A 22,976-nucleotide genomic window follows, 5' to 3' on the forward strand; every position below is an offset into this window, starting at 1 on the left:
TTTCTTGATTTTAATTTTCAATGTCTCATGCACTCCGCTCCGATTAGTTTTATTTTTTTTAATTTAGAATTATTCTCTGCAGTACGTGTAATTAATTTCAGAATTTTCCAACTGCTTTTCAATTGGACAACTAAGTCACCTTTTTCTATCTTCCGCGCGATTTGAGCACGCCGGGAGGCGGTCTGGTCAATTTACGTATTCTGTATATATTTTTTTTCATAATCTACAATGATTTTGGTATGAAATCCGGTAAATGAATCAAATCCTTGATGGCTGGTAGTTTTTGCAGTGGAATCGAGCCTTCGGGGCGTTTGTCATCCTACTTGGAAAAATCGTCGGGCCGGGTTGAAAGCGCAAAATTTCCAATCCGGCCCGCGCGAGATGGTAAAGAGGATGCCATATGCACCAGGGGACTGATTTCGCTGCGGTCTTCACCGATCGTCATGTATTCATGATCTTTTTTTTCGATCGAGAAATTACAGATATCTCGACTTTAGCTACCGTATCAAAGTCCACTTTTGAGATACCTACCTGGATTTACGCTACGGCCAGGTCAGGGAATTTTATCTGAGAAAATCGTTTGACTTTTAATTTTAATCCTGTGAAAATTAATATTCATTCATTGGCCCAAGCTGACGAATAAATAAATGTTTTTCACCAGCGCCCCTTTATTGTTTAAGCTTTAAAAATTATCCTAATAAAATTTTTCCAAAAATTCATTTAAAAAAAGTTTTTTTTCATGACCTCGAAATGGATTATTTTTTTATTTCTTGGAACAGCACCTCTTCCGCAAATCCTCACACCCTCCCCGACAAAAAAAAATGGGATAAAAACATATTTGACCAACGAAGCGATACGCACCAGACGAGGACAAGGGAATCAGCTCGGTAGGAGAGCGGTAGGGGTTTGTGAAGGGACTGCTTGTCCGAGAAATTAAGGATTCACTTCATTTTGAAATTATATATATTTTATTTTTTTTGGAATTATTTTATTTGGACCTTTTTTAAAGCTTACCATGAGGAATTTTCATCTGAAGTTTCGCGGTCTGGCCTTGAAAAACCGTGTACGGACAAATTATCTCTTTTAAATGTATCGATGTTCACAAGGTACCCAAAGTAATTTTTATCCATGCATCGCCGGATGTAAAACTTCGGATCATCCTTTTAACTCGGCTCCCCGCTACCACCCAGGAACCGACTCGGTCCGTAAGTAAGATAGTACATAAGGCGATCCGTTTACATCCGGGACAATTGAGGGTAGCAAGTTATAACAACGGTACCGGCAAAATGATCAGCATCTAAGGAATTCATTATTGCGAACAAACAACCATTACACCTCTAGGAATTTATTCCCTAAAGACTTGATATAATTACACGGTGGAGCAATTAGTGCGATGGGTGGATTTCCGCCCAGTTAGGGGCAGGTGAGTTCGGTGGAAGTTTAAGATTTTCTTCGCTTTTGTTTGGCCGAAATAAATACCAAAATATAATGTTTCATTAATATAACTCGCGTACCAAAAACAAAGAGATGTGCCACTCTTAAAAACAAAACTTATTCTAATCAATGTTAATTTATATTTGTATATAACCACTCACCGACTTTTCCATGTCTACTGGTTTCGAGACGTACCCGTCTCTTCGTTAGGACACCCATTAAACAAACATGCAAACCAACATGCGAAACCCACTATACACCTTCATCATAGTTGTTGCACAAAAATATAAAACCAACACGACATGCATTTTAATAAGCACATTTACTGATTAGGACAAACATGCACTGATTTAATTATGAAAATATTATTTTGTTTGAAAATAATGAAAAAAGTAGAAGGGATGGAAGCAGGGGGTAAGCTTAATAGGTTTAATAGGGTGACCATTACAGTGAAACATCGTATAAAGGACTATATTGTAAGTTTGTTTGATTATTGATCAAAGGAACATTATTTTTTAAAGCTTTCCTTATGTGAAATATTTCCATATTATTTACTTTTAACCCTTTATTATTTGTATGTAAAATTTTATCTCCGGTATTTTTATTAAACTCATGATTTAAATTTATTAGGTGATTTTCAAATTCAGTGAAATTACTATTGTGAAGAAACCTCATATGTTCTACTTATATGTGCTTATTAAAATGCATATCGTTTTGGTTTTATATTTTTGTGCAAAAACTATGGTGAAGGTGTATAGTGGGTTTTGCATGTTGGTTTGCATGTTAGTTTAATTGGTGTCCTGTCGAAGAGACGGGTACGTCTCGAAACCGGTAGACATAGGAAAGTCGGTAAGTGGCTAGATACAAATATTTAGTAACATTAATTAAAATGTTTGACCAGAAAGTTAATGCTTTAAATATTTATAATATTAAAACTTATTCGTTGAATAATTTGAACTAAATATTTTTTTGAAACTGTGATTTGTTGTTTTATTTGTAAGTTACTCTTTATTTAGTATTCATAGTTTGAAAAATATTTTAAAATTTACAATTTTATTCATATTATTTTATTATTATTTTATTATTTTATTTTTGATAGATTTGTTTGTGATTTTTATTTGCGATTTTTTTTCACTGCTCTGACTGTACAATATCACACATCTGGGGAGAGAGCATTTCACGCCTAAGATCCGGCTACTGCTCAAGCCATGTTGCCAAATTTGGAACTCTGAGTGCGTGAATGAGGTTGTATCACCATCCCTACAGTAAAAACGGGGGCCGAGCGATGACTGAGGCGCCTATTACATTACATTTTTTTTGCACCACAACAGGCCAGGAGGCCTTATTACAGTGGTGAATTACATCACAGAGCACCCAGGCTTGAGAAAAATCACATTTTATTTTTTTGCGTTCTCACCGGGAATCGAACCCGGAACCTTCCGTACGTGAGTCAAGCGTCTTGATTGCTACACGACGGAGGCCGCTATCTTCCAGCCTGTCCGGAACGCAGAGTTATTTCAGGTATTGAGGAGCAGTGTTATGCGTAATTTTTTATTATTAAAGTCTTTATTTAATAAAATACAAATATTTTATAAATGTTAATACATTATAAGAATAAAAACAAAAAGTATTACAACATGTTTGTCCCGATTAACTATTAAATAAAATACATTTAATTTTTGAAGCACTAACGTTTTTATAATAAATGTGTCTAAATATTCATGATTGCGATTCAATCTACATTGGAAACACCAAAATAAACTTTAATACGTGAGTAAGAGAACACTTAAGGTGCCTAAACAAAAATATTTTCTTCTGAATTCGCAAACCATCTGAATATAATCATAATTTCAATAAAGACCCTAGATTAAAAGTACCTTGAGTAACAAGCTTGTTTAGCTTTGAAACTGGTTGCTGGAAAAAAAATTAGTGGTTCAAAACAAAGTTGTTTTATTTATTTTATAATATTAAATAATAGTTTGTCATCGGGTGTTCAGACATTGGTTTTTATTAAGGTTCAAATAAAAGAGTACGGATATAATATTCTATGCATATAAAATAATGAACATATATTTATTTTGATGCTTTGAAAAAATAAAAAATCGTATTAACAAGAATAAAAGAAAAAAACCCAACAAAACAAATAAAATGGTTCAAAATATTATTAAAAATTTGAAAATAGATAAAACAAAAATACAGTTAAATTAAAGAATAAACATATACTTGAATATATTTGAAACTTTAGAAAAAAAATGTGAAAGTAGTGGGTGCTCATAAATGCAACCTAAACAAGTTAAAAAATAAAACAACATAATTAATTTATATCTACAAAACAAAAATTAAACTTATGATCTAAAATATGTTAATAAAATAAGAAAAGTAAAGGTTAAAAGGAAAATATTATAGATGTATTTAAAGAGATATAAAAATAAAAATAAAATTACTGCGTTTCTTGCCTTGTGCATAAACCAACACAGCTTGTACTCGACCCTTCATGAAATCGCCAAAGACGAAACAGGATCGTGCTATTGATAAAATATATCTATCGAAATCGAGTATTTATCGGTAATTACGAAACAGTATTTTATTCAACTTAATATGTTTTATGCAGCGATATAATTAATCTTGCTACACATATAAATTATTTGAATTCTAACAACTGTAATATTTAGCGGGGGGGTGGTTAAGATCTTGAGATAAAGTTGCGATGGGCACTTGTGCTGGAGCCCTGCCGGTGGCGATAGAGTAAACGGTGTAAACTCGCAAATTAAGCTATCTCAAGTCCCAACCGACAGCGCTAATGAGTGAGTTGTGAGACTTTTCAGGTAAAATGCCGATTCACTCGAAACTTGTGGCTCGCTGTTGAGAGTTTTCCTGCGCGTGTTGCTAAAAACTTTGTCCGCTAAAATTAAAAGCGTTTTCTCTGAAGATATTTCGATGCAATCATTATTTTAATTTAAAATTTTTAAGATGTACGATTTTCATCGGTGGTTGATAAACCTTACAACTTTGTCATCACCTGTATGCGGGAGGGTAATAAAAAATCAGATTAATGATCTAGATACATTATATCGGTACTGTGATGGCAAATGGTTTTGGCTGCTTTTTTGTCATTTTTAAGTTTGTTCCAAAAAATTACCCAAATAGTACTTCTTTTGATGTGGCAAAAAGATAAAGCTGTAATAATTTAATCATATAAGAATAAAGATATAAGATACATGTTATTATTTTTTATAACACCCTGCCCAACCGATTTTTAAACTTACATTTTACTCTTCTGTAAAATAGTGTCTGTGACAGATATAACCTTTTGCAATCACAGTACCAATATTTTCTTGTCAGTCGACATCTATCAGATATTTGAATGACGCCTTTAACTTACAAATATATTTGAATTTATTGCAACAGAGAGGGAAAACATTATTGACAAGAATATGGAAGTCTAGGCATTTACAGGGCTTATGACCTGTTGTTGGCTGGTTTATATGGCCACTTTACACACTGTGTAACATTTACCATTCTGCCCATGTTTAAAGCATCCACATTCCCTCAACTCTTCTACCTGTTGACTTTTGTGAAGTAAAGGAGCTGAAACCTTTATCACGTGGTTGAGATTCATCCGGCTGAACCAAATCACCTACTAGGCAACCCCTGAAAACAATTTTCTAATTTTTACAATTTTTACGTGATAAAGGTTTCAGCTCCTTAACTTCACAAAAGTCAACAGATGGAAGAGTTGAGGAAATGTGGATGCTTTAAACATGGGGAGAATTGTGAATGTTACACAGTGTGTAAAGTGGCTACTTAAACTAGCCAATGATAGATCTTAAGCCCTGTAAATGCTTAGACTTCCATATTTCCTTCTCAATAATGTTTTCCCTCTCTGTTGCAATAAATTTAAAAATGAATAACTTCCTAGGGAGGAAATCCAGCCAGTCTGCAAGCATTTGGACATACTTAAACATTGTTGTACAAATATTTTTTTTATTTTTGTTTGTTAAAATCAAACGCGATTTCCGATAATTTGTTACTTTTGCTTTATTGCAATGAACCGGGTACATGGTACGAACAGAAATTACTTACTTTGTTTTTTTTTTAATAAAAAAGAAAGGAAACCTTGAAAGGAAAAGTTTTTGCTTTTTTCTTCTTATATGGAGTCCAAACGAAACGTAATTAAGCGTATCATACAAAATGTTTTAATCGAAATTTTATAAAAAACATTTAACATGACATCCAAATCAGGTAATACATTTTTTGATATGCATACATGGAATTGAAATTTAATAAATTACGTGTCCAATCGCTACCTTACTGAAGTAGATACAAACGTATTACGAATTTCTTATATTAAATCACGTACTCTAGCAAAGCTTTAAGCATACAATAAAAATGGTCCTTTGATCGCGAAACATCGTAAGCGCTTAAGCACTCGCTATAAAATCATCTTACTTCTTTTCGAAGCTAGCTTTTTAGGGCCTTTTGGCGTTAAACACGGCCATTTCATTAATTTAACTACCCGTAATCCGAATTCTTTCACTTTGAGCAAAAAGTTTCCAACAATTTAGATGCGAGTGTCTCTCCATCTCCGACCCCATGGAACGGCCGCGGAATGTTAACAGGATGTGTAACGTTGAACCCAGAAGTTTCTGGTGATGTTTTTAAAACCCCATCACCTGTTGCTTCCGGGGGTGAAGCACTTATCTCTCCGTTTGTTCAACTTCCCCAGAAACTACAAGTCTTAATATTGCGTCACGCCTTTGTAGTGTGATGCTCTATTTGGACAAGGTCCGTAAGGGCTGCTCCAAGACTTGGTCGTATGAACATCAAACATCCACGTTTACTCCGGTTGTTTCTCTTTGCCTGTCTTCTGACCGCTGACCCAGCACCGCTAACAACTTTGATGAATGTTTCTCTTGTAATGTTTACCTTTTCTCTTATAGGCCTCGCAGGCCCCCACAGTTATTTGATTTTATTTTGTGTTTTGATCTTGGTATGTTTTTTGTTTATATATATTTTGTAATAATAAATTAAAGATTTACGTAATATTTTTTATGAAAATCAAGAACTTAATAATTTCAAATGAATTTCACCAAAATTATATTATTCGTAATGTTTTTCTTATTAACACTTTCTCGTTTTTGGGACTCATCAATCATAAACTAACAATTTCTGTCAACAATAAAAAAAATATAAAAAATATTTAAATAAAAACGTCCACTGATTTAAATCAAGTTAAATACGTGTGTTTTTTTAAGTTTGTGGTTTTTACTGTTTAAATTATTTTTACGTGTCCGTACAAATAAGGAATACAATTCTGTGTGTGAAATAAAAAACAGAACCCTGGACGACTATTCTTGACTCGATGGCTAATCTCAGGTAAAAATCCTAAAAGAGATATCAAGGATTTTACCTTTATTTACATTAACTTTTTTTTTACCAAGTATCACTACATAATTGGCGAATTCGTTTACCATGCTTGATGTTCCAAGTTTGAATTCTGGCAGAGTGGATTTGAAATATTGATTTTAAATGTGGCTTTTCTCCGCAATATCTCGTTGTTCCTAGACTGGCACTTAAAGCGTAAGAGTGAATCCCTTACCTTATGTGTTGCAAAAATGATCCAGATACGTTGCAATTTGATAACCAATCTACTGCTATATTCATCATTGGGTGCGGATATAGAAATGATGAAGATAGTTTTATTTTTTTATTTATTGAACGGATTACATGCATTCATCAAAATATTTTTGCTTTTGTTTTAAAGTGTGCATTATATCAATAAATACGTACTATACGACTTACTGATCAATCTAAAAAAATACCAGTTGATTATAATTGGTAGCCATAGACAAATCTCCTTTCTAAATTTCTCAACCTTCCTTGCCTTACGAATCGACCAAAATGGGATTCCTTTCACAAAAACACTTTAAAATCTTGGAATTATTTTGGACCAACACTTGACGTGGCAAGAACAGATTACTGAGGTTGGGAAGAAGTTTCATCGCACCCCCTATTCACTGAAAAGACTATACAATTTCTTCTAACCACAATAAAAAAAAAATCTTCTCTAATCTATTCTCTTGTCTTCTCTGTGCTTTGCCGATATTTGCTATCTCGACGCCAATAAAGAACTCATAAATTGTCTGGAGCGTTTGCAGAATCAAAGCATCCGCTTTATTTTCAATCTCAAAAAATATGACCATGTCCCTTTCGCTCCGAACTTAAGCGGCTTCATTTTTATCAACGCATAAACTTTCAATCTCTCATAAGCCCATAAGCCCTGTAATTGCCTAGACTTCCATATTCCCTTATTTAAGGTATTCTCCATCCCTGTTGTAATTTGTTAATCTTAGTGACTCCCGAGGGGGTAAAATCCAGTCTTTTGTCTATAAAAATTTGGACAAACTCAAATGTTGTAATGAATTATATATTGTGTTGTGTACGTAATTGATCATTGTATTATACCAACATAGCACTGTGTGCGCAACAATGAGTATAAATATAAACAATTAAAAAGATACGTAGTTTATTTGATAAAAATAAAATAAAATATGCTGTATCGTGGATGTTCTCCGATCAGTATTTGTTTCTCTACCAGAACACAATTAGCTACGTTCGTAGTGCGCCATCCCTGAGCTCAACCCCGCAGTCCCGTAAATGTCCCGCAGTATTTACACCCACTTTCGTTCTACAGAACACGCTTTATGGGTTCCACTGGCGGCCATTTCAGTCCACGGACGCGTTCACTCGAAATGGCCGAACTTAAAATGAGCGTTATTCGGTTCGATGCTTCTTTCCTGCGCGAAATGCCTCCGGAAGCATTTCCATTGCAACTCTCTCATACAGTAATTCACGTGCATTTCAAAATCCAGATTTTTTATTGTTCAATGAATAATTGAGCCTCCGTGGACTCAGTGTGAACACCGGTGAATTAAAACCAAAACTCAGTGGGAATTAACACTGTTTACAATTATTTGTAAACGTAAATCTGCCACGGGTCACGGTGAATTTCATTTTTCCAAATTTAAGATTAACTTCACGCAGGATTCTAATAATATTCTCATGGTTAGGATTTTTTCTGCTGAACCGTTGCAGACCTTACGGTGAATTGTCTTCAATTTTAATTATTTGCAATATATCTAAAGACTGAATCATACAAATATTGTATCTATGTAGATTGTCCTTCTCACTTCTGTTCAATGTACTTTATAGTTCTAACGCTCCTAGATACCTGCGTGAAAAATTTCAACGCTTATCAGTTCATGGTTTACTTCTTCGTTCTAATTCTCAAGACACTCTCTTAATACCCATCCACAATTCCTCCTTCTTCTCTAACTCATATGGTGTCCATGCGGCTCGACTGTAGAATCATCTCCCATCCACCATCAAAGGTGTTACTACATTATCTCTGTTTGAATCACGTCTGAAACATCTCCTCTCTCTTCCTTAATCTCTCCTCCTTTCCTCGTTCCTCTTTTTGCCTTTTTCCTATTGAGTAATAGTTTTAATTTAAGGTAATTTATAAACAAATACGTTTATTTCTATTTTTATATATCTGTGGCTTTCTAATCTTTATTTTCTATTGAATTTGTTTTGTAACTTGAATTAAAAAAATAAAACTATTATTTTATTGGTTGTTTGGAAAAAAATGTCATTTGGCAATAATCTTGCCAATGTACAAACAACATTATGTACAAAAAGTAAAATAAAATAAAATAAATTGTTATTTATTTCGTTATAAAATAAGTATCTCGCATCACTCTTGGACGATCTGACGTAGGTGCTACGTCTTGTATTGGGTGTTAACATAAGTTCAGTACGCTTCTTTTCCAAATGAAGAGAACAAGATGACAAATTTTTGTTTTCTCCTTATTTTTTCTTTTACCATGACTATTTTTATCATGTACGATATTAACTCACGTGATAATTCCTTATGACTTATTACTGTTACGATATTTTCTAGGTCCCGAAGTAGGCAAACGTAGAAGGCTCACGGGAGGCATCCGCAGGATATATCCGAGCCAACCGTATAACAGCCTTATTTTTCTATTTAAAAAAACATGATATAATAAAGAAAATACGAATATTGTGCGGAATTTTTTCGATTTAAAACGTTTGTAACCTGTATATTAAAAAAAACATTCCCTATAAAATTCTTGGAAATAATAGTATTTTTTCAAATTCTTTCTATAATAACATGTGATTTATCTAAATAATAAGAAGAAAATAAAATATATGCATAAAATATTGTATTGTCAATTTAGGAAGTCTTTATGCACATGTCGTTTAGTAACTAAAATGTTGTTAAAGATTTTAAAAAATAAATTTTCCGACCTAGTCAATTTCAAACATAATACAGTCGAACCTGGATATGAGAGAGCCCAAGGGACTGGGACCTTTTTCCTTTATAAATATGTCTCTTATATCCTCGTTTTCTTTTAAAAGGGGTCTACAAACATAATCAGACTTCATATCCCTATTATCTATGCAATACTATATGCATATGTACAGGAGGTACAAAAAAAACGAAAGTGCATTACAAATGTATGTATTAGGTAAAGAGGCTACAAAAGTTCGTTACGATTCACCACTCACGCTCAAGGGCAACGATCTATCGATCACTTCCGAATTCGGTTGCATGTACACAACAAACCTGTCAGAACTTGTCAGCACGTACACAAGCAGTGACGCTGCAGCTACACCTGCAAACCAAACACTCTTATATAGAGGTCACGGTTTCGGATCTCTCTTATATAGAGGTCAGTTCAGATTTCAGATAGAATATATGTGTATATACAAGTATATATTTCAGCTCTCTTTTACAGAGGTTTTCGGGGGCAAAATGACGGGACCTTAAGCCAGCCAGCCCACTTAAAAATAAGTTTTCTCTTCTGTCCAGATCTCTTTTACCCAGGTTCGACTGTATAGCGGAATATGACATATTTACTGTAACGCAAAACTAGAAACGAAACAATAAAAAAAGACAGAAAAGGGATCTTTTTTCATTTTCGAAACAATTAATTAACTGAATATTGCATTTTTTGAAAGCAACCTCAGGGTTTATAATTGTACATTATTAAGTAAATTTGTTGGTTTTTATCAGATTTTTTAGTTTTTTTTTTTTCAATTTCAGTGTAGTCGTCGTTTTAATATTATAAACTAAGTAAGTTTGTAAGTCGGGATTGGCCTGTTTTTGTTTTAGCACTTAGTATGCGGTAGTGTTGTGATCTTCTAGTGTTGGGATTTTGTATATCCTTTTCAATCGCTTACAAAAGTTATTTAATTTACCTCGAAGCTCATATGTATCCTAATTTTCGCTTACCAATCTGATTATTCTGGGTTGGGGTCCCTGGAAATCATAATTAGTCTTATGATGACCGAGGAATAGAATTTCACGGTTTCTGAGTCTACTGAGGGAATATTTGGAGGAACCTATTACAGAATAATCCGCACATCAATAAACTATTAAGTATTTTAAAAATGCAGATTAAATCTGTATTAACTCGATAGATTGAGAAAAAGTTCCATATTAGTATTTTAGTTATACCTAGTGATTAATAATTATAAGTAATTTTTCTTAAACAATTTATAGTAAACAGACTCAATGCGATTTATATGAACAGCACAACACATTTAAAGAGTATTAACACAAGGTTACATTTTTTTAGTGAGATTATATTTTTCTTCTTATGATTTTCTCAATCAATTTTTTTGCACCACAACAGGCCAGGAGGCCCAATTACAGTGGTGAATTACAGCACAGAGCATCCAGACTTGAGAAAAATCACATTAAGTTTTTGTGTTCTCACCGGGAATCGAACCCGGAACCTTCTGTTTAAGAGTCAAGCGTCTTAACCACTACACCACGGAGTCATTTTTTAAAAGTCGACCTAACTTGAAAAATATTTTACTTCTACGTACCACCCTAATATGTCGCTTATTAATAATGTTAATATACCTACACGATAACCCACGACTACGTAATACAGATGTGTTCAAAGTGTATCATTTCTCCCCCAATATAAGTTATTGTAATCCTCCATATGTATGGACTGTATAACAAATTACACAAAGGGACCAAGAGAAACATTGATATCTTTTGAGACTCGTTAAGCGTTTTCAAGAGGAGGGTTTTCCAATTATTTTTGTCCTGGGTCATTTTTCGTATATACCTGCGTTAGATTAGATATTGGATTTTTCGCTTTAAAAAAGTTCTTGTGATTGTTGTTACTTGCATGTTGTGGACAGTTATTAAATATTTCTGGCCCAGTTTCTTTTTTTTTTTAATGTGTCGAAATGATTGTTGCTGAAATACAAATTATACTCACCAAAAAACGACTCGTTAAGCGTCTATTCCTTACTGTGTTACATGTATTAAAAACGTTATTATGCCTACTCGAGACTGAAAACTGCTTTGGTCTGGCAGTACGATAAATAAATGATTATCGGGAGCTTTGCTTACCAGAGTTTCATTATGGGCAAGCTCGCGGCTAGTATTAGTACGCATTCAGTAGGCGGCACGGCCCGTCCGCGACCGCGCGACTACCGCCGTACAACTTACAGCAACTTAACAGTACCGTCTTTACAAATAAGTATTTACAAAAAAAAATGTTTTAATATCACCATTATATTATTTTTACCACTGTTTCAATATATTGAAGTGCTTAAAAAATAGCGATTTGTTTTAAATTTCAGTGAAATAAGGTACCTGCCTACCTAATCGTGAGAAAATTTATGTGCGTTTTTCTCATTACCGAATAGTGTATTTTTTTTTTTAAATATGTTTATTTAATTGGAATCTACCTGTACGTAAGTCTTAATTTAACTCTAGACAGTTTTAATATTTAATAATGTTTCAATCAACAAAAAATCTTGCTATTTCGATAGGCTTTCTTCTCAGTGTTGGTAAAACGTGTGTTTGTGGTAATTTTATAAATGTATGTAGGTAATTTGACGTTTTACACGCGACGCGACGTGTGACGTGTTCGTCGTTTCATTTACTAAACTCATTCGTCACACGTTTCTTCCCTCCAAATCCATGTACTGTGATCTTCAAAACTACATTTTATATGGAATTTGAACTCAGTCATTCGCTTAAATTATATATCATACCAAGTTTATTCTATAATTTATGTTATTAACTTTCACGTCATTTTCAGTATATTGTGCGCATTTGTTACAGTACTTTATATTATAGCCACCGCAGCTCGTTCTCAATAAGATGTTTTAAGTTAGTGATAATTTTAAAACTGTCGTGTTAAAATATTAATCCTTTGAAATGTGATGCAAACTGCGGAAGTTTATCAAGGAGGAAATTTATTAATAACGTTTACTTCCGACGTCAAGAGTGTCACGGTACGTATTACTATATGTATTATATTCAATTACATTATTAAAACGTTAATATTATAATTTTAATCAAAATTTGTTGACGTTTATTGTAGATGAAGAAGAACATGTTAAAATATTTTGTTTATGATAGTTCTCTTTTGAATAGTTTAAAACAGACATTTATTTATTCATATGAAGATGCATATTACAAAAACAACAATTACGTATCCCTCAATCCATGAGGCCAAGAGCTCAGTGCTGAGTTGGGATACAACATAGCGAAAAGTGGAAGCATACATATTTTTAAAGAATACTAAAAATTAAAACTATTACATAAGTATCTGGACCACACGCTTAATAGTATATGAGGTGTGTTTAGAAATTAACGGGAATGTTTAAATTTTGCGGGTTTGGAGAGTCTGATTGTCAACAGTATTTTTAATATGTTTGTATACATGCCCATGAAGTATGATAAAATTTTCAGCTGTATTCATTTTTTACTTTTTTGTGGCAGCCGCTGAGGTTAGACGTGTTTTTATGAGCTCGGCGATTTTCGTTTGTTAAAATAAATGGATCAAAGAACTTGTATCAAATTTTGTGTAAAAATATCCACATGTATGTATACTATATGCTATGTGTGTGTACTATGCATATATATATATAAATGTAAACTAAAATAATAAAAAAATGTTGACAATCGGACTCTCCAAACCCGTGAAATAAAAAATTCCTGTTATTCTCTGAACAAACCTCATATACATCTATGCGATGTCTCGCGGCAGTCTCCTGCAATGGTCTCTTCCCTTAGACAAAATCCCAACTTGTTCACTTCTCTTGAAAATAGCTTTCGTTTTAGAGAACTTAATATGTTCATCCAGGACGAGCACTTTTGGTGCCACAAAAGAGAACTTTCTCTGAGCGAAAGTCGTACTTGTTTTTGGTATTCAATAATTTAAATTCAGAACCTCGTACGAATATTCTGCTATGATCTCTATTTGTAACTGCATGACCAGAAATGTGTCAATGACTCTTTTCAAAATAAGCGTCCAATGTCCAGTACCTTCATAAATTGAAACAATGTCTCAGATGAGAAAGTTGAGGGATATCGAAGTATCTCTCTAAGTATAATTTTTTGTACATTTATTAGGGAGTTCATGATAGACGTAGTGCAACCTCCCCAGCCCACTATACCACAGGTAGCCACTGACTGGAAAAGAGCAAAATACACAGTTCTGAGAGGGCCAATGTCCAAGATGTTCCTAAGTGAGCAAAATACATCTTATATCTAACTCATTCATTAGTAATCCGGCTACGTAATACGAAACGATTGAATACGCATCAATAACAAGCTCATTGCGTATATTCTAATGCTTGGTAATTTCCTTAATTTTCCATTATTTTTCATTTATGTCTTAAATCGTTATTGTGTGTATGTGTTTTTTTACGTACGAGTTAGATTATTAAAACAGTGCATTTAAATAAGCGTCAAATAACTCATTGGCCTTTGCTTTAGATAATAGGTACATACGTTCTAAGAAAAATTTGGCGGAATTAGAGACGAGGAAGGAGGCGAGAGTTTTGGCTGGCGATAGAGTCTTTTTGAGGCGTCTGTTATGTCCACGCGCTCTACTTAGGAGCGGATGTGAAAAAGAAAAAAGAAAAAAATATTTTTATAATCAACAGTAATATCGTTCCCAAAAGTAGTGAATTCAAATTATCAACCCTAAATATCAAACTAAAACCAGTTTTTGTTACTCGCGCGCTCCCGAACTTGCATATTTTTGGTTTTACAAACAAATGTTGACTTTTTATCGTTCGGCTTTCCGCTGTTGATATTAACTCAGTATCGGAAAGAAGATATTTCGGTCCCGACTGTGTTTATTGAGACCGTCTGGTGCGCGCAGCGAACTATATACATATCTCTCTGGATCTATATTTATATTCATCGATCGTGATCGGGGGAAAAGCTGCCAGTATTCATGTATATGCTACAATATTTAAGATTTAGTGTAGTCCGTTAATGAAACTCTTTTTTTTCTTCTTTATCGTTTTATTCGCACTATACTGCACTTTAATCATTTAATAAGTTAAGTCAACTAACACGACTGAACAGGTTGCAATTTTTTTATTTTTTTATTCAGATAAACAAATATAAATACTCATTATTACTAATAATCACATTTTTTATATAAATTCAATACATTTATTTATATTAATGTTTCCCATTACGTAAAAGAAAAAAAAAACTATTTTTTGTGCATAATGGGGAGTGACGTATTACAAAAATTTTAATATTCTATTTTAATTACTATGAATATTTTTAGGATAAAATATAAATTGCAAAAAAAAGAAGATGTTTTAAATCAGTGCTATACAAAAAAGAATTATTAATTTAATTATAATCATTATTTTTAATACTTGAAAAATAAGTCGCGGTTTTTTGAAAATAACTTTTAAAATATATTTTTTTATTTTTCTGACCGGGAAACATTTGTTTAAAAGCTTATTTTATTTTTTTAATTAGAATGTATATGTTATGTTTTCGGAAATATTTTTTTTTATTTTTATTTTATTTAGAAAACATACAGTCATACAAAATCAGTACTAAAAACAACAATTTTTTAACATAAAAAGACCAATTAAGTTTTCATAAATTAAAAAGATATAAACATTAAATGTGACAAAAAATAAATAAGAATTTTAAGTGAAAAAAGGATAACTGTTGACATTTGCGTTTTCCATGGAGGTAATAAATTAAAATAAATAAAAATACCGAATGTACACTCCGAGCCATCCACGCACACACATGAACGCACATATAAAACATACACAAACATATACATTACATGCGGCACATATACATAGCATAAACCACTCAAGATGTACATTCAGCAACTATCCCAAATAATCGACCCCATGAAGAAATTTTCTGTACAAATGCAACGTGCAGTTAAAAATGTCTACATCAATACTGAGTCCGTTATAATTTCTACAGGTACGTCTAATGAATGAATTCGAGGTATAATTGTTTTTACAAGTTGGTACATAAAAAAGGGAATTTAATCTAGTATAGCGAAGAGGACAACGGAAACCAATATTTTGTAAAAGATACGGCGAATCAACTATGTTATTGAGAATTTTGAAAAGAAAAATTAAATCATATCTAAGGTGCCTTTTTTGTAGTGATTCTATATTAAAATTGATCAAAGATGCGCCGTAATCATTTTCAATGTTACCAAAACGATATTCCAGGCTCCTTATAAATTTCTTTTGAATGTTTTCAATTTGATTAATATATACATTATATTGAGGGGACCATACTAATTTATAAATAAATATACATATTTAAACATATTAGTAACGTGCGATGCTACTATAACCAGAATATAAAAAAATATTAGAAGAGGTCATATTATTCGTCGGAAAGGAATTTTCACGGCACCACGGTGGCTTTATTATAGCCGTGAAGAACCCTTCACGACCTCATTCCTTTCTTCCGTCCTTTCATTATTTCTTTCATCCACCATTTCTCCCTTCAGATGGTGAGTTTCACTTTTCAATGGACAGTTGGTCTATGTTTGTGAATCCGTCTCTTTCATTCGGGAACTACTTAATTGTGCCACAACCTTGAAGTATAATTATTAGAATGTTTTTATGTACAAAAAAGTTTACAGTCTACGGTGACTGCCTTACTTTCACTCATTTCTGTCATTGATTCATTTATTTGTGTTATTTATTTGGGATATCAACGGTAATGCAGCGAATATACATGTAAAAACAAAAAAAACATAAAATGAAACAAAAATAATTATGCATTAAAGAGTAGGTATGGAATAAGAATTCGTGTGTGTGAGAGAAAGAGAGGGTGAGTGGGTGTGGGTCTGTGTGTGTGTATGAGGGTATGTATCAGGGTGTAAAAGTGAGGGTGAGGGTGTGTATATGTAAATAAGTATCGATTTAGTCTTGAAAAATTAGGTTGCATAACTTAGTATTTGTAAACATTATAAAATTGCAAAATTAAGACATTGTAAGACTAATTGTTAAATCGAATAGTGTACGTAAACGAACATGAACAATGTAAAATATCAACAAAGGTAGCATTAAGTATTAATGTCATATTATTACAGTCAAAGGGGTCAATATAATGAAAGTTCAAATTATACTCTATAGCGAAGCGCAAAAGTGGAGAGTTCTGGACATAGTTTGTACGAACGGATGGTACATGATATAAACAGTTAGATGTGTGACGAGTACGATAGCCAGGAGCGTTAAAAGCTAATTTTGAGACTAGAGTCGGGCTCTATATTGCAAAAAACGACCATATCCAGTATTAGACGACGATCACTCGGACGTAAATTATTTTTTTAAAAAGAAGATTTATAGTTTAGGTCAGTAAATGTCCATCTCCAGTTCAGATTTTGGAAAAATGCCCATTGTATTTTTTCAAATTCTTTTATGAATGTAATGCATTGTGGAGATCAAATAAAGGAGCTAACTACGGACGTATGCAAAGTAGATTTGAATTCATTCGATATCTTCAAATACTTTGAGAGTTCAGAAAACAAACCCCAGATTACTTTATGCTCTGTTAAATTTTCAGAGCAAAAATACATATCTAAAACTTTTTTCACAAATATTTTAGCTGTAATAATATATTTAATTGATTTATTTCTTGTACCGTTACTGATTCTCTTATAACTCGTATCTGCCCCAGCACGCTGTAGACTCCCTAGTGAAGTAAATATAATAAAACGTTCGATCTTCATTCCTTTCTACAATCATCGCCAAGAGGCCTCACTTCCGGGGAGGAGGATCCTCTTCCTGTGGAAGCGGACACTAACCCGGATGAGACGTCACAGAGACTCGCCTATTTCAAAATCGAAACTAGGGAGTGCAATGCGCAATGAATTGACAATTCAATCATCTCCGTTTGAAATATATTTTTAGTGTGTCAAGTGAATTTCTTAGGCAACTTGTATCTTGCTTTTATGAATTATTTCCTCTCTGGGACCATTTCAAGTTGGCACACCTCGTCATTACAAATTTAATTTTCTATTTAAAAAAATATTCCACAAATATAAAAACAAAACTTTAATTGGTACTAGATACTAGGTACACACGTCAATAAGAAATGAAAAGTACACGCGCACCATTTTTATCACTTGACGATATTTTTCAAACACTTTAATACGGATCCGTGTGTGAAATAAGACCACAACCCAGACGAGTATTTTCAACTTGTAGGCTACTCTCAAGTAAAAATCAGTAATTTTTGCGGGTAGGAATTGAGTAGACGGTATAAAAAATGGTTTATTATAATCGCCGTATTTTGTACCAGATTTTCGTTTTTATTATTACTATTTACAATTTTTACTCTGCACAAATGTATTTATTTTTATGTGCACCGCAACAGGGCGGGAGGACCAATAACAGTGGTGAATTACGGCACAGAACACTCAGGTTTGAGGAAAATCCTTTTTTGTGATGTCATCGGGAATCGGATTCGGAACCCTCCGTGCGTGAGGCGAGCGTTTTACATACACCACGGGGCCGAACGTACACCACGGGGCCGCTGATTACGGGTTTCATCGCTTTTGCGACATCGTCATCTAGAAATTTCGCTACTAACTAATTTGGAGTACTAACTCTGTTGAAATATATGCTGACGGTATTTATTGATTTATTTTTTAGCAAATGAATTTCACTAACCACTTTCACTAATGACGCGTTAAATGATAAAGAATAAAGATTTAACATATTTAATAAGTTCGCTATCTGCCATTAAGCTTATTCACTCAATTTTCGCGCCATTTATGCTACGATTATTTTGAATAAATAATCAATACGCTCTGGCCTGAAATTGTGTGCAATATTCATACTTAAAAGCTTTGATCACAACATGATTAATATTTAACTACGCAGCTGTGCCAATTTCCTCTTTCCGGACTGAATTAATCCGGTTGTATGAATTCGACCGGGAAATTTAACAACCAACACTTGGATTTACGAATTATTTAAAACAGCTTATATATTCTAATTTCTCTACCGGCGAAAAATTAGGTATTTTTTTGCCTTCTCAAATATTCGTTTTTTTAAACTGTAAAACTTGAAGTATTAAGAATCAAGGGTAAATCGTGGATGATTAGTACATTGGGCGTGGAAAAAAATACGGCGATTTTTTTCGTCCACCTCGTGGTCTAATGGTTAGCGCGTTTGTCTGTCATTCAAAAGGTCTCGTATCGATTTCCGAAATGGTTGACATGAAAAACTATTGAAATAGATATTTTTACAGAAACTTACGGATCGATCATATTTACTCCACTTTTTACAGCAAAGATGATCGAAACACAGGAAATCTCCGTTGAGTATGAGGAATACGTTCCTGACGAAATCGTCTTTGATTAATTTCGTACTTACCGGGGGTCACCTATATCCGATCAAAAAAACGCTTTAAGTAATAAAAACGCATTTTATTTAGTAACTCAGATTTGCATTGCAGAAAGAATGGAACTTTTCAAGTACTTTTAGGGTAACAATGTTTTAGTATGTCTAAATGCTTGCAGACTGGCTGGATTTCCTCCCCGAGGGAGTTATTCATATTTAAATTTATTTTAACAGAGAGGAAAAACATTTTTGAGAAGGAAATATGGAAGTCTGGGCATTTACAGGTCATAAGCCCTGTAAATGGCTATTGGCGATTCTGCGTCTATTTCTTGACAAAAACTCGTATTATTATTGCAGTTTATTTATTCCAGCTCTTTATGGGTCATTGGATCATCTTGGGCTTTTCATAGGCTTAAACTACCCTTAACTTCTGCACCCTCGAGGCCTCCGTTCGGTACCACTAACATCTTTAATTATGCCTTCAAAATTATTTTCCGCATCGACATATTTTATCTGAAATTTACGATGCGAATGTTAATGGATGCAGAAATAGAGGAATCGAGAAAGATATGGCATGACCAAACCCATCAAATATTTAAAGATGGACATGTCAATTGTCGGAATAACCGGCGCACGTGCATGAGAAGATATATAAATGTAAATGAAGCGAGGTCTGTATGCAAAGACAGAGTGATATGCCATTCTATCGTTTGGTAACGTTTACTTGTTGTTTTGTTTTTGTTTGATTTCTTTTTCAATATTTTTAAGAATTAGACGATCTTTACTAACTTTAAATCTTTGTGCAGCTTTTCCTTCTGCGGAAATCAATGTCCTTGTTTTTTTACTTAAAAAGGGCCGTTTTCTTCACGTTAAATATGAAATTGTAGAAAATGGCGTATTTAAAAAAATCGTTATTTAACAAATTCGCATTCACCAGGGACGTAATTAACGGAAGTAATTTGTACACAGTTATTGATACATCAATTTAATACCCTATGCACCATTTGGTGCAAAGGGAGTGATGATAATGATTTCTCCTTCATTGAAATAAAATTTTAATAATTAATCAAAAAAGTCTTTCATTTTAATTTGCCTTTTTACTAAGAATGACGTGAATATTTGTGTCTTGCCAAATTTTTCAATATCTTATATCCAAGAGAAAGATTTTATGACTTCCTGTAATTTGAATTGTGTGGGACCGAAATCAGACCGATCAGCTGCTCTGCAAGACTTTGAGGTAGTGACACAATCTACAAATGCCTTTAAGGCCATCGACAAGAATAAAATATGTAAAGAAAATAATAGTATTCTGGATCACATGGAATAAAGTCTTTCCAGTAAAAGTGTCGAAAGCATTTATTATGACGGCGAGAGAGACAATACATTAATAATTTTAAAACAAAAATCTGATTGATATTTCGTAATATTGTTGTCATTATTTCGTATTTACTGCATTTTGTGGTTACCTACTGTACTGCATTGGACTCGTCGCACATTATTCATTCGATGTGTATCAGTTAAATTTAAAAAATAAAATGCTATTTTTTTCTTCTTCAGAATACGGTTTTGAAATTTAACATACTTAAAAAAAAAAAAAAAAACAATTTATATCATTTCGTCATTTGAATTTTAACAAAAAGGTTTCTAACTTTTTACTAAGCTCTTTATTGTACCATTTTTAATACAATTTACAAGTTTTAAGCAAATATATTATTTTCATACTTCGGCACCCATACACACGCACCCTCTCCTCATTCATTCCCACACGCACATGTATCCTCTCCCTCATTCATTCACGCATACACACATTCACATACACATGAATACAAACGTCATACAAATACAATTACTAAACTTCTTTTCTTATATATTATGTGTCATTATATTTACAGTGAATTTTTTTAATTGGCTTTAGTATTGTTAAGATTTTTCTAATTATTTTGTTTATGTAATAGCTGTGAAAATCCCAAATAAAATAAAATAAAATAAAATAACATATTTCCCTTATTTGCAAACCAGGTTCACGTTGTTTAGACAATATTGTTATGTAACATCAATATCTGGAACTGCGAAATCGATATAAGATTTGATTGTATGATAACAAAATTAAAGATATACAATGCTTTCATACTTCTACACTCTGTATATGGATAAATAATATAGTCGTAGTTTAGTTAACAAATACAGAAATTAATTAGTTCAAAGAACAATTAATAAAACACTTAAAGCACTTTTTTATTTTAATAAATATATCAGGGCTAAAGATTTATATAAAATACCAAAACCGCTCATTTTAGATTAATTAATTAAAATGAAAAATAGTAAAAAAGCCGAACATTAAATAAAATCTTACTACAATATACATCCAAAAAATACAAGAGCGTCAAATAATTTATCTTACGAGCAACGTAGGACTAACAGAAACAGAAACAGTTTTTTATACAGAGCAAAAAAATTCAACAGTTCGCTTTTTAATGACTTAAAAAATATACATATATACTCGTACGCACATAAAAAAACACCTTAAAAAACTGTTCTTATAGCCTATGCGACGAGTGATATGTGATGTTGTTTTATCGACGTTTAATAGTGTCATAATATATTATATTCCCTCATACCAGCACTTTTGCTTATTAGGAATATTTTTACAAATAAAATATGCCATCTACTGTTATATGTTATTTAATCTGTAAAATAAAACGATGTGTTTTGTAATGAATAAATAAAAAAACATGTATATAGATAAAAGCGAAACACAAAATTTTTTCTTATGACTGAAAACTTTATTAAAAAATGACAATCTTTAAATCTCAGTTGAGGGCCAAAAGTAGTGAGAAAAAAGAAGAGTAAAAACTCAAAGAGTCTTTTCTTCCTTTTTTTTCTCAAATGTATTTTTTTATCCCTTTTTTATTTCCTTGGTTCCTCTTTCTCTCTCCTTCCAAACTCATGATCTGATCTCACATTTTCCTCATCATTCAATGCGAACAAAATAATTTACATTTAAAAGAAAAAAATAATATATAAGCCTTATCTCCCAATTAAAACAGCTGTTATTTTTACATTATTAGGTTTTTTTTAATATTTTATTTTAGCATTACGTATGTATCTTTTAATATATATTTACGGTTTTCAGTACAAAATTTTGACCAATCTTTTTCTTTTGACCAGTCTGTTTTTTGGTTGGCTGGAAGATATTGCTTTTAGCAATAAGTCCGCCAAAGTACTAATTCTTTGTACTTGAAGTTTTAAATAAATAAAAAAATAGTATGGAATGTTGTTTACGTTCAATGTGATCCTAAATGCAACTGTAACTAGATCATTTTCACTTTGGTAATTAATCAAATAAAAATGTTCGTTCACCAACGGCACACTCCAATACAAATCCTAATCTCGCCCGTACAATATTCCCGTGTCGTGCGTTAAGAAGTTGTGTATGGCGAAATGTGATTTTCGTGTATGTATTAGTATACCAGGTTGCAAGATAGTTAAATTTGCGCAATTTTACCGAAAATATGTACGTCACTCTTTCGAGTAATGTGGTTTAAAAAAATATTCGCTCCGGAGACTGAAAACACGGGCCGCTGATACGGCAGATTTCGGCGCGTGTATTCCCGTTATCCGTGAAAGCCTCTGCGTAGACCCCTTATGAAAATTTACATGAGAAGTAAATTTATTCATCCCCTATGTTCGCGCTTTTATTTCACTTCCCGCCCTCTGAATGGCTGGAAATTTTACATGTATTTCTGCAAAAGACTTCCCATTAATGTGTTTACTAACAGATCTGGAGATAAATCGAACGAATGGGCGCTGGAGCTCTGTGCACTCAC

The 22,976-nt window shown here is 32.8% G+C and overlaps 1 protein-coding gene across 13 annotated transcripts in view; it reads left to right on the forward strand.

The window, feature by feature from the left end:
- heph (polypyrimidine tract-binding protein 1 heph) overlaps window positions 1-22,976 on the forward strand; it is a 728,190-nt gene that overhangs the window by 506,388 nt on the left and 198,826 nt on the right. Inside the window, exon 1 of one of the 13 annotated variants that reach the window (XM_088229268.1) lies at window positions 12,642-12,789. The exons of the other annotated variants lie outside the window; for them this stretch is intronic. Coding sequence (XP_088085394.1) covers window positions 12,718-12,789 — 72 coding nt within the window. The 5' untranslated portion in view covers window positions 12,642-12,717. Of the gene's footprint in view, window positions 1-12,641; window positions 12,790-22,976 lie in introns of those variants that run through there. 13 annotated transcript variants of the gene reach the window in all.

The sequence above is a fragment of the Micrasema longulum genome, unplaced genomic scaffold, assembly GCF_059751315.1.
Source record: "Micrasema longulum isolate JH-2025_06_02 unplaced genomic scaffold, ASM5975131v1 h1tg000657l, whole genome shotgun sequence".
NCBI classification, from domain to species: domain Eukaryota; kingdom Metazoa; phylum Arthropoda; class Insecta; order Trichoptera; family Brachycentridae; genus Micrasema; species Micrasema longulum.